Source organism: Antechinus flavipes, chromosome 5 (genome assembly GCF_016432865.1).
Source record: "Antechinus flavipes isolate AdamAnt ecotype Samford, QLD, Australia chromosome 5, AdamAnt_v2, whole genome shotgun sequence".
In the NCBI taxonomy this organism is placed as follows: domain Eukaryota; kingdom Metazoa; phylum Chordata; class Mammalia; order Dasyuromorphia; family Dasyuridae; genus Antechinus; species Antechinus flavipes.
In genome coordinates, this window is record NC_067402.1 from 61,050,498 (window position 1) to 61,064,027 (window position 13,530).

At 41.5% G+C, this 13,530-nt stretch overlaps 1 protein-coding gene across 3 annotated transcripts in view; it reads right to left on the reverse strand.

Annotated features, from left to right (window-relative positions):
* The window catches only part of ARHGAP21 (Rho GTPase activating protein 21), a 144,850-nt gene extending 133,333 nt beyond the window's left edge, over positions 1-11,517 (reverse strand). Inside the window, exons 1-2 of one of the 3 annotated variants that reach the window (XM_051961180.1) lie at positions 11,421-11,517; positions 9,520-9,853 (exon numbers count right to left, since the gene is read on the reverse strand). In XM_051961180.1, the coding sequence (XP_051817140.1) occupies positions 9,520-9,594 (75 nt within the window). In that variant the 5' untranslated portion in view covers positions 9,595-9,853; positions 11,421-11,517. Of the gene's footprint in view, positions 1-9,519; positions 9,854-9,957; positions 10,462-11,420 lie in introns of those variants that run through there. The other 2 variants (XM_051961181.1, XM_051961178.1) reach the window with 2 other exon arrangements.
* Positions 11,518-13,530: the final 2,013 nt, after the last annotated feature.

Sequence of the window (13,530 nt, forward strand, 5' to 3'; positions counted from 1 at the left end):
GAAATTAACAGTCTCAAAGAGTCAGCCTGCCATTGTCAACAGGTCATGTTAACCTAACTTTCCTTCATCTTTTTTATATTAAACTAAGAGATTAAAAAAAATTTTTTTTTAACAAGTCTGAGGTTCTTAACTAGGTATCCCTAGATAAATTTCAGAGGATGTGTTGAGGGTAGGAAAAAAAATATTTCTTTATTTCAGTATAATTTCTTTTGTTATTTATATTGTGTTATGTGGTTGAGGAGGAGGAGGAAGAAAGATAGATATAAAATTTTATACATTCAAAAACAGTATTCAGAAAAGGGGTCTATAGATTTGATCAGACTACCAAAAGAGTTTATGACACAGAAAAGGTTAAGAACCCCAACTTTAGATATAGTTTAATTTGATATTATGTAGAAAAGATGAAGAGATGTGAGTTCACAATAGTACAATTACATGAATTTGTAACTGTTTGAATAGCCAGCCCAAACTGCAGTAAATTTGGAAAAGGTTCTACAACAACTACCTCAGACATTCAGCTTGACCCAATGTTGTTTAGCATTTATCAATGGCTTAAAGGCGCAGAGGGTGTGTTTATCACATCTGCAGATATCAAAGTTGAAAGAAATAGTTAAGAGAGTCAAAATTCAAAAAGATCTTGACAGAGAACACTAGACTGGAGCTAAAAAGATGAATTTTGACAGAATTAAATGTAGAGGCTTACAATTAGATTTTTTAAAAACAACATTATAGGATGTAAGAAACATAACTAGGTAGCTCATCTTTTTCATGTTCTTCAAGTTCAATATAAATCAATATAATAATGGCAGCCAAAAGAATTCTAAGCAAGGTTAGAATAATAAAAGAAGTTCAAGTCCCTAATAAACAGAATTCTTTTCAACCCAGATCTGGTCAAAGTTCAGGATGAGGCCACAGTATGATGAGACAAGGTAACTAGCTTTATAACCAGCTTCATCTTTTCAGAGATATATGAAGCCTACTTCAAAACTACTTTAATTACCAAAAAAGCCTCATCATAGGCCAATCATTTCCCAATCATATCAAAATTATAGACCATCCAAATCTAGTCTAGGTTCCCTGAAACTGTTGATGGTATGAAATTTTTGAAGTCCTTACACATTCAATATGTAGGACTTAATTTCAACTCTTTCAGATGCTTCAGTATAGACTACTATACTATTTGGATAGCTTTTTTTGTTATAGCTTCAATACCCCAAATAGTCATATTTTTTAACCTATCCCTTCTTTAACACAGGATGAAGACTATTTTATTGCAGGACTACTTTAATAATACAAAAGTTCTTTCTTATATTAATCCCAAATCTGTTCTTTTGTAATTTCCACATAATTGTTCCTACCTTGATTTTCTGGAATAAGCAGCCTAAACCATTCGTCCATATGATAGTCCTTCATACACTTAAAGATTGTCATTTCTCACAAAATCACCAACCTTTCCCTTCTCTAAGCTAAGTATCTTAAGTTGCCTCAACAATTACTCATATTACATAGTTTTTAAGAAGCCCTACCATCTGGTTTGATAAACTAGGTAATATTCAAATGGGAGCAACATTCCTCAAAGCATAATGTGCAATACCAAATATAATATTTCTGATCACTACAGAATACAAGAGAACAAGAATCCTCTTGATCTGGGTATACTTCTATTCCTGCAGCCTAACACTATATTAGCTAAAGCAGCTAGTACATATACTATTGGATAATGCTGATCTTTTGGTTACCTAAAATCTTCTAATTTTAAAAAAGTGAGACTAGCTTACAAGCCTGATATTTGAAAATCATATGGCCAAATATTTAAAGACAACTTGGTTATATTATTTTATAACCTAGCTTCCTAATCTAAAATAAAATGTTTAAATATCCACATTTTTCCTTATGAATTTAGAAAATTTTAAAGAATGACTCTGAAAAAGTATAGTACATCGTGGAGAGTTCACTTTTCAGTTTTGTATTCACTCATTTCTCCTCATAAAAGACAAAGTAGTTATTAAGCCTAGGATATATTCACAAGATACTACTATCTTCATCTTATAGTTTTTATTTTTATTTTACTTGAAAAGAAGAGCATAAAGGAGCACTGTACACTGTAACATTATTAGTGAATTCTAAGAGGCTAAGTATTATTCTCATTGAAGGTTCTTTGTAGTGATAGCAATTATTACCCTCCACTTGAGATTTCTTTTCAAATGCTTAAAGCTTAAAAAGTTACAGTCATGTTGATACTATACATGTTGCTACTGTTATTATTCTCAATACCAGTAGGCTGTACTTATTATAACCACAGCATGCACCTTTTGCCAAAGCAAACACCAAGTACATAACAACTACTAATAACCCGCAGTTTATATTGCGCTTTAAAATTTACCAAGCACTTTTCTTTCCTATAACCCTGTGAAGGATTATTATTATTCACTTGTTAAAACTTATCAAAGAAGTGCAAAAAAAAATTTTAATGGTTTACTGTGGGTCATACAGCACAGCTAATTAGTGTGGAGGGGAATTCTAACTTCAATCTTCTGATTTCATTATTATATAAACAAGTATGTGTTCTCTTTTGCTCTCCATTTGTCTCCCTTTCTATAAACATACAAATGTATATATACACATACCCATATATGTGTGTATTTTATATACATGTAGACACATACACACATGTATATATTTATGCATATATGTTTATCCCCCTGGCCTAGTCCGGATTCTAGAACTCCAAAGACAAGAACATATGTTCTAAAAAGTGTTTAAGCATCGCTTGTAGCAGTGTAGAGCTTTCTAAAAAACAGAGGGCTCATGAGATTGGAAATGCAATACTTGAAGACTTTTTAAAGCTTTCTATATTCTCCACATACTCCTCTTGAGCACTTTCAATCAATCCTCTCTTAGTTGATGTGATTAAGAGTTTTATCCTTCCACTCTTAATCCATTTTTCCTAATCTCAAATAACTGTTAGCATCTAGCATCAAAGTTGCTACTTCCTACAGTGGTGATAAGTCATTTCTTTTCATGGTATCAGAAGTTAAAAGTTCTCTCTCAGTTTATTTATACATACTAAGAAGGAATGATTTTAGAAACTGCTAGCACAAATCAAGCAATCTATGAGCTAGCAGAAATCCTTGGAAGTTGTGCATAATACCCAGAGGTCAGTTGACTTGCCCAGGATCTCAGGCTAACAATAACAAGTAGGATTTGAACTCAGATCTTCATAATTCTTTCAAATTTTTCAATCGTAGTGAGTTTTTAATGACGGTCACCAAGATACAGCCAATCTTTGCACTTCCATGAAAGTCCAACTCTGACTCCTCCTAAACTAAGGTCCAGGAGCTCATCCATCATCAGAGAGGCAGTAGAAACTAGAAAAGCATAAACCCTTTAGTCTCCAAACTCAGCATTGTGTGCCCACCGCACTTTTATCAATTATCTCCTGTCAGGACTCTGCCCTCCTCTGAGCTGTTTGGTGTGGGGAAGGGGAGAAGGGACTGCGAAGACAGGGGCTTTAGAAATGAGACTTCTAAGATAACACAGATCCATCAGAGAGGACACCAACAATCTTCTCTAGTCCTCTTTACTTCCCTCCAAGCCAGCTGTTCCTGAGAGACAGACACTCCACCTCCTTCTTCCAACTCAGTGCTGCACCACTGGTTGTCCATGATAATGGGACTAATTCTTCCTTCTCATCTCTGCCTTCTGCCTTCTTTCAGAACTTCACACATTCTGCATCCCATCTGCCAGAGGTCCTCTATCTTTCTCTACTACACTTCCCTCCACTTGCCTTTCTTCTAAGGTAATTTCCAATTTATTGTGTCTAGATCTCGTATGACATTGGTTGGCTCCATAAGGCAACTTCTTGAGGGCAAAGACTGGTTTTGCCTACATCTGCACCCCCAGCACGAAGTCTGGTACATTTTACTGTTGTTCAGTTATCCATGGATCATGTCACACCAATTTTGACTCTTGAGATTCTGCTATTTCCTTTCCCAGTGGATGAATGCCAAGAGAGGTCAAGTTTGCCCAGGGTCACACAGTGAGAAAGTATCAAAGACTACATTTAAAATTAGGTCTTGCTGGCTCCCGGAAGTTAAGTGACTTGCCCAGGGACATACAGCTAGTAAGGGTCTGAGGCTGGATTTGAACTCCAGTCTTCCTTTCACCAGGCCAATATCCTACCCACAGGAACTACGTAGCTGCTTCTTGTAGCTGCTTATGACTGGTAGACAATAATCACTTACTAAATGCTGGTTGACCAAATTTAACTAAACAGAGCAGGATACATCCATGATTCTTGAAACTTCAGATTCAAGTCAATGCCACTATTTTCCCTCCCATTTTCCATCATCCTTTCACACACAAGAATCACAGAATTTTGAAGCTTCTAGGGAACTCCTCATTTTACAGTTGAGGACCTAGCCAAGTGACTGGCCTGTATTATTCCCCACAGTTTGGCATCCTCAACAGAAAGAGTAGATGCTGCCAGGAGCAATCACTTCCATGCCTGGCTTAGAAACTTTACTATGAGATGCTCTTTCATCAGTTTAATTATGAGTGGACATGTAAATATTGATGAAGAAATTAAGGAAGTACTTTTCCAAAGATATTTTTAAATACCTTTTAATTTAATTTTAAATTTGGTAACCACAAATTACTAAATGCATAAAAAGCATAAACACAAGCATTTTCACAGGGGAAATAAATCATGAAAGGATCGCTACATCATTAGTAGTTGAAAATAAAAAAATCTAAATTGTCTTTCTGTCTTGCATTTATTGCTCTGATGACAAACTTCACTGGATCCCTAATGCTAAAGTATGAATTAATTTGCCAGAGATTCAAGGCCTTCTAGAATCCAGTATCATCTAACTTTACAGACTCCTTTTAGTTTACTTCCCCTCCACATACTCTGTTCCCATCCTGTTTGAATACTTAGGTGTCCCACAACTTCCCTGTTTCTGAAAGTGGTCCCTATTTCTAGGTTCCATAGCTCCACTCAGTTTTTTAGGCAGGAAAAGATCTTCGTTTACTTTTTCACCTCTTGACCTACCCACAGTTTAAAGTTTATCACAAATACTAGATCTTCCATAAAGTTTTCCTTTATTTTGCCTATCAGTAATGGCTTTTCCTGACAGAATTGATATCACATTGTTTTAGGACCTTAGTACACTGATCTATATATAGTACACTATAGAACTTATGTCTAACCCTTGTATTAGGTAGTGATTCCACATCTCTTCCTCATTTTCTGGCACATTGTTCTGCAAACAAGTCCTTAATTATGGCCCACAACATAAACAAACGCTAAGTTTATATTTTAATTTATAATATATCAAATTCTCAATAATTGGTACAATTACCTGTTACATGTAAATTAACAAACATGAAACTCATCTTTACATCACAAATCAACTGCCACATATTTTTTGAAAAACTACTTTGAGTTTAATACTATATAGAACATCCAAGACAATACTGGCAAAATGTCTATAATCTAATAGCTCTACATACACACATACACATGATATTGTTAAATTACATTGTTAAAGTTCTAACAATTAGAGAAGAGATCCCATTGCCCCAGAGATTCCACTGCTAAGACATACACCCTAAGGAAGTCCAAGATAGAAAAGGGTCCATGTACAGCAAACTATTTATGGCAGAACTTTTCATTAGAGCAAAAAAAAAAAAAAAAACAAAAACAAAAAAAAACAAAGTAGACACCCATTGATGGGCAATGGCTAAGGAAATTACTATATATGAAAATAAAGAAATCTTGCCACACTATAATTAACAAAGAAAATGAGGAATATAGAGAAGCATAGAAGACTCACATGAAGTGACAGATAAATACATATACATACACATACATATTATACACACACATATTTATATATACACACATATATGCCTGATGATCCCAACAATGTAAATTGAAAGAACAACAAAATAAACTTAATGCTATGTAAATTACAAATGACCAAGCTTGGGGCAGAAGATGATATGATAAGTGGAAGACTTTCATTTACTGTTGGAGTCTGAATATGTTGGCTGGTTTTGCTAAACAGTTTTCTTTCCCTCTTTTTTATTTTTTATTTTCTGAGAGGAGAGGGGAATCAATACATCAGAAAATGAAATAAGTATAAAAATATAAAAGATATTTATAATTTTTTTAAAAATTAAAACAGAATAGTATCTGATAAAATGCGAATTGTACAAGAGAAGTCAGAAAAGATTGAAGAAGCACAAATATTTTGGGAATTCCAGGGTTTGAACTTTTAAAATAAACAAGTGCCTTATTCTCAGTCTCAGTTTGCTCCTCTTTAAAGCAGAGATAATATTATCTATAACACCTACTTCATAGGGTTCTTATAAGGATCAAATTAGATCACATATACAGAATGAAAACATCTTTTCCCCACTAGGAGGTCTACAAAACTCCAGCACCAAAGCAAATGGACAACTCCTTAACTTAAAAATTTCAAAGAATTGCCTGGATAGGACAGGTGCAATTAAATGACTTGCTCAAGGTCATACAGGTCGGCTGTATCAGAGGTTGGTCCTCTTTCCAATATTACACACAACCTCTTGAACATCAGTTAATAACATTAAACATATAATGTGTAATGGAAACCTGAATATAGGCTTCCAGAGGAAATGAGACTGGACCTACAAAGTGAAGGGAGGCAAAGTAGCAAGCAACAAATTTTGCAAAAGGAACATGAGTTAAAGGCAACAGTGTTTGGATTTCAAACAAACAGAAGAATTCTACCCAGGTTACATCGCAGAGCCAAAAGAAAAAGCACTATTGCTTTTTAGGTTTGCAAACACTCGCAAATGGTTCATTTGCATGTACTTTCAAATAAAAAAATTCCAATTTTGCCAGAACATAATCTGAGCCATTTTCCACAGTTCCATAAACTACTTATTACATTTTCAGTTTGTAGAGGGTGAGAAATCCAATTGCATTTCTCTATAACATGGGTGTAAGATTTAAGGGAAACACAAATTTGTCCATGTGTGAAATTATAGAGCTATAAACCTTACCTTGTAGAAGATGGAATTGACTAATTAGAAATGATATGGACCAAGATTCCTATGAACTATGATGGTTCCTACTGTAGTCCAAGTTCGATTCTCCCAACACATATTAGTTTACAGAATTCTAGTCTTCCTCTATAAATTGTTATTACTTCTTGATGAATTAAGAACAGATAAATTAAACTTACACACTTAGAATCATCACTAAACACTTTAAAAATAACACTGTTCTACATTAAAGTATCAAAGAAGAACATAATTTGATTTCCAGAAACTAAATAATAAATACAGGGGTTCACCCAATCTGGTCTGCCAACATTATTGTAAAAATTTCTTATAAACCTATATGCTCATAAGTATTCCCAGGGATTATGAGGCATAGAAAGTATAAAATAAATAAAAATCATAACTAAAGCAAATACTTGTGCACAGTTCTTTTTATTTTGGATATCAAGCTATTTCTTCATATTATAAGAACATTTGGCTTTACTTTTCATTATATATCCAAACAGACTATCTAGAATAGGAAAATATCCTGCAATTAAATCTAATAAAAAATGAAGTATTCTATCTGTGAATGTGTGTAAGATCACCCTAAACAAGGATTTAAGTATAAAAGACAGTACATTTTTCTTCATTTTTCCCAGACAAGATTACAATATGGTCTTGCCAAGAACATCAAAATTAAGACATTTCACATATTTGAAAAAAATAGATACTGTAAATGACAACAGAAGCCAAATGTGTAACTGGAAACATTTCTTTTTGGCCAAGAGTACAAGCAGTGTCCATTATAAATCTTTTCAAAGGTATTTAGCTGAGCTATTTTTTAAAAAAATAAATAAAGCCTTTTCAACTGAAATTAGCTGCTGCAAACTATAACGCAAATAGCATGCTAATTAAGATGTCCATTAGAAACATATGACAAGCTGTTAGGAATACATTGTATATTATAGTACCAAATATATCAAAGCAATCATCAAGTTGTAGGCTTTTACATAAACTATTATACTAATTCCAAAAGGAGTTATTATGGCACCACATCAACAATCAGAGGATTATGTTACTACTGTATTTAGTCATGTTCATGTTTGTACCTACAAACAGGTGTCTTAAGATGTTGTCTAGAAATAAAGCCCACAGTAAACTGAGCAATATCATCTGACAAATAATAAAGTTAAATGAAATGCAAATAAATTACTATACTCCACACCAGATCAATCAATGTATGTACCTGCAGATATTCTAATATGACCAACAGTGTGGGGGAAAAAGTTTTTTGTCTATACAGCATATGAAAAACTAAGTTTTCTTTTAAACTTTCTTGTAAAACTGTCATAATTCTTGTAGTTACACTTGCTAATGTCACAACCTTTATTACAGTTAATAGTACATGATTATGAATTCAGAGCACTTAGGAATGATTAAAACATATACTAAATTCTAAATTACAGCTGTTTTTGTTAAGTTAAACAGTTAATTTTACGGCAACAATATAGGTATGCTTTGTAAAGCAAGGTTTGCATAATCTGTACTTCTGCTGGGCAAATTAATCTTTGTATCATGATAAGCAAAAATTCTTTCATCATAACATTCAAAATATGAAAAAAGAAAGAGAGATGCAAAGTTAAGTTATATATATCAATAGTAGTTTCAACCCTGATCTAAAAAAAAGTTCTGAAGAAAAAAGCATCCTCCCAGTCTTCTGTTAGGCTGACTTGGCACCACAAAAAATGCCCTATCTAAGAAGTAGAGAAAAGACTGATAATGGGTCCTACAGAAAAGCTAGCCTGAACAGGCACAGCATGAATTTTTTACTAAAGATACCAATTCACAAACTTCTGAACAAGGAAAACCTAAATAAATAAGGATCCACCAAGAGAGTTCTCAGAGAAAATCCAAGGTACAGCACCAGATTACACACCACATTCCCATAAAACATTTTAAGGCTTTGAGCTAGTTCATTGGGAAAAGGCTAGAGTTTTCTCAAAAAGAAAGACAATTTATCCCTGATCCCCACAGACAGGTAAAGTCACTCTAGTGTTCTCCTGGTCCCAGCAGGAAGCTAAATATTAAAACATTAAAACACAAAAAACAAACTTCAACCCATCAACAACCTCCTACCCTCCTGGAATGATCATCCTGCTGCCAATGGGACTCAGACATGACCCAAACTGTCAGCTTTTAACCCAGCATCCTTGAAAGGAGAAGGGTGTCAGTCGGGGGGATAGCCAAGAAGGCGTTTCTGTGCCCTTATCTCCCCAGACACCTGCAGTTGGAAACTCAAGGCTAGGGTTGGGGGAAACGAAGGGCAGTAAACCAAGGCTCCCGAGCCAACCTGGAGACCCACGCGGGGAGCCCGGAGCGGGCCCCCACCACCCACAATCCCAGACAAAACCCGGGCGCTTCCCGCTTCAGGCGCGGCCGCAAGGGGCCTCCCGCTGGCAGCTCTCTGGGCTGCACCTGGCTGCTTACCTCTTCCATAGGTGTTCCACAAGACTGGGTCCCATCTCCATCTCCCGCGGGTGGACCAGGCCAACGGGTCGCCATTATTTCATTTCAGTTACAAAGGAGGGGCAAATCCTCTGGAGTCCACATTGGAGGAAACCCCCCGGCACACCCCACGGTGGCGCAATCCCTACCCGGCCCCAGCCGGGGGCGAGAGGGGGTGGGGGAGAAGGAACGACGACGTAAGACCACCGGGACTGTGATATTTAACAAAAAACACCTCCTCCAAATCACCGAGATAATCCCTTGGGTCTTCAAATGAATTCGGGATCTTCTTCCATTTCTGCCAGTTGGAAAATAGCTTTAAAAAAAAAAAAAAAAAAAAAAAAAAAAGGTCAAGAACGAAGAAAAGAGAGAGTCTGTCTGCGTTTGGGGTTCGGGACCTCTCTCACTTCCACCGCTTACCCCTTCTTAGCCAAACGCAGTCATCCTCCTCCTTTCTCCCCATGCCCAGAATCCAGGGGGATCTGAGAGTGGGCAGCAAGGGCTCCCCCCAGTCAAAGAGATCCTGTCCTGGAACAAGTTAACCAGAATAAACTCTCCATAACAAAGTAGCCCTTTCTCCTAATCAGGGACAAGATTCTTTTCGCCCTCCGAATGGTCCATTAGTCCTACTCAATTCGCCCCCTCAGAACATCCCCCAATTCGGATAAAACTCCCGCAACCAGGAAGAAGGGGACACGCCGGTTTCGGCCCGCCACCCGCCGTTCTGAAGATTGGCACTGACTGTTTAGGGTGTGGGTTTTGTTTTTTTTTTTGTTTTTTTTTTAAGGCATTTCAATAACAAAGTTCTGGGGGCAGAATGTAGAATCTTCTGCATTCCTTGCAGACCAGGGGTTAACTGAACTCCCCCCAAATATCTAAAATAGCGTTTGTCAAACACGCCCACCTCACCCCCGCCTTTCTTACCCCCCCAAACTATATAAAAACAAGCTTCTGGTTTAGAAGAACCGTTTGATGAGCCTCGAGGCGTCCGGGGCTCCCCGTCCCTCGGACAATGAAGAAAAACACAACTAGAGATACTCTTTAAAATACACGATCCCTCATCCCCTCCCTCTCCATACACCCCTTCCCCATATCAGCTACTCTCTTCCGCGGAGGTGGCTGTTTTCTTTGGCTGGCAACGGGCAAGGATGGGTGTGGAAGTGTTAAGGGCTCGGCGGAGGGGAAGGAGGCTGATGGGGACCCCCAGGGACAGACGGTCTTAACTTTGGGGGTCACCCCTCCCGTAAAGTCTGAAGAAGTCGCTAGATCCCTTCTTGGACAGAAAATAAAACAGAGGGAATCAAGGAGAAACTGATCTATGCAAATACTCAGATGGAGACAGTACAAAAAAATATTAAGTTCGAGGACCCCAGGTTACACACCCCAGTACTAGGGTGGGTCCGGCATAGTGGTCCAGGGGTTGGGGGGAGGAAGTACTACCTAAGTTAATGGGCGCCCCCTCCCCTTTCTAGCCCAGCCGAAACACACACATTCATACCCCAAACCTTTGGCGGGGGGGGGCCCTCTCCGATCCCCATCACCTACTCCTGCCTCCTCCGCCCCTTCCTCGGGGAAAGGGAAGCCCCGAGCTACCGGTTTAGGAGGCGGGCGGGGGCCCGCCTGGGAAGGCGGGAGCCGGTGTAGCGCTAGGCCGCGGGTTCGGTTAATATTAATGAGGCGGCCGGCAGGGGCCGGGCCGGGCCGGACACCTCAGCGGCCGCTACCGCCGCCGCCGGCGGCCTTTGTGCCACTTCCTCCCCGGCCTGAGCGCGCGTGCACACACGCACATGCACACTCCCGGCTCCGCTCCAAGTTCTCCTGGGAGCACCCTCCAGGACCCCCCCACGTCCGTAGCCCACTTCCCCACCCACACCCTCACGCACCGGGCGCCGGCTCCTGCCGCCTCCTCTCCGCAGAGCAGCCGCCCCCGACCCCTCCCGGGCACTGCCACGACCTGCCCCGGCCGGCCGGGCCTCGTGGGGGGCGGGGCGGCAGCCGTTACCGCCGGGCTCCGGGGTCCCTGGGCGGGCTGGGCCGGGGGCCCCGCTCGGGCGCCCCGCGAGGTCCAAGTGACAGGAGTGGCTTTCTCCTCCGCCGCGCGGATTGTTTCCCGGGGGCGGATTTCTCGCTTCTTCCTCCCTGGATCCACCTCCTCCCACTCCCCTCTCTCCCCTCCCCTCTCCTCTCCTCCCCTCCGCGCCTCTCCTCCCCTCCCCAAGGGAGGCTCGAGGCTGGTTCAATGCGTGAGCGCAAAGTGCGTGCGTGAGTGTGTGTCTGGAATAATACTAGCCTCCCCGCCGAGCCCGGCACACCCCCAGCCCAACCGAGCAGCCCGAGGGCGAGGACCGGGACAACTGGGTCTAAGGAGAAGCGAGCTAGCCGAGAAGCACAGGCCCGAGGGAAAGCAGGCCTCGGCAAGGTCGATAGGGAAGCGGGGAGGGGGAGGGAGGGAGAGGAGGGTCTCCGCCTAGGTGTGTCCCCTCCTCTGAGGGTCTCGGGCTGAAAGGTGTTCATTCAAATTTTATTTAAGTCGTGGGGAATCGGAAAGGCCTGGAGGGAGAAGCAGAAGGAGCCCAGCCCCGTTCTGATATCAGCAGTCCAGACAGCGTCTCCTTCCACGCCTAAGACCCCTTTCATCCCGACCCCTCGGCCTCACTGCTACCTCAGAGCAGACCCCGAGGCTGCTCCCTCCGCTCCGCCGCGCCTCCCAACATCTCCCGCTGCAAACTGGCCAATGGCGAGGAAGCATGAGGGGCACGAGAGCCAATCACGATGCTCTCCTTCTGCAAGGGGGCGGAGCCCCGCCCCTCGCCGAGGGAGTTGAGGTGGAGGAAGAGCCACCGCCCCCTTCTCTATCTCCCCTCCCCACTCCACCCCCGCCCCCGCCGCAGAGACCCCTCCCAGCGGGGAGATCCAGGCGAGGCCTAAGCGCAGACAACGGTGGAGGCGGCGGGGCTGAGGACCCGCCCCCTCCACCCCGCCTCGCCCCGCCCGTAGGCTGGCTCGCGGGGCCGGAGTTGGCTGGGGTCATTGTTAGCGACCGTTCCGCCGGAGAGGATGCGAGGGGTTGGGGGGGAAGGGGGGCCGCTGCTGGCTTTTGTGTCTCGGTCTCGGCGGTCCAGGGTGGAGGGGTGGGGAATGTAGAAATACCATCTAGAAGTCCAGGACTCTTCGTCCTCCGGAGCCGTACCGAGTGCCCCTTTCTCCTCTCCCCGCCTTCTCCTCCTCCGGGTCTTCCCCCTTACCCCCCCCCCCTCCGCTGGCCTGGGGTCACGTTTCTCGATAACAAAAAAGAACCCCACCCTAAGCCTGAGTCCCTGTGCTTGGGGAGATTTCAGATCCCCCGGGGCGGGGGAGGGGAGAGATGATGAGTCCACATAATGATAAAATTAGTCCCAAACCGGGCACGCCCCCCCTTCTCCCCCCCCACCCTCCCCGCGGTCCCCAGCCCCGGCCCTCAGGCTTCCCCTCGGCTTTTTGCTGAACAATGTTATTGGCTCGGACAAAAGAACGGTCACCTTCTGTACATGAGAGCCGCTGGGCATATGCAGTCTGCAGGACCTGGATTTGAATTCTGTCTCTGCTCTTGAATACCTGGATAACCTGGGGCAAATAATGAATTTTCAGGGCCTGGGTTTCCTCCTGTGAAAAAGCAAAATAGATTTTCCAAGATTCCTTTCAGTTCTGTGGTTTTAAGAGCTATACTTGGGTTCCTTTGTGATAGGGCCATATTCAAAATAACAGACAGCACATATAAAATACTTTCATATTTAAAGAGTATGATTTCCCAAGGCTGCTCTCCGTTCCATAGTTTCAGGATCCTATGAATATTGACAAGCATTCTTTGTAATCCAAATAATATTCAAAATAATCAGTAGCTTGCATTCAGTGCCTTAAAGTATGTAAGTTCTTTATATATTTTTTTCCATTTAATTCTAGAGATAGCCTTGTGTGGAAGGTGCTATTGTTATCCCCATTTTACAGATACTAGGT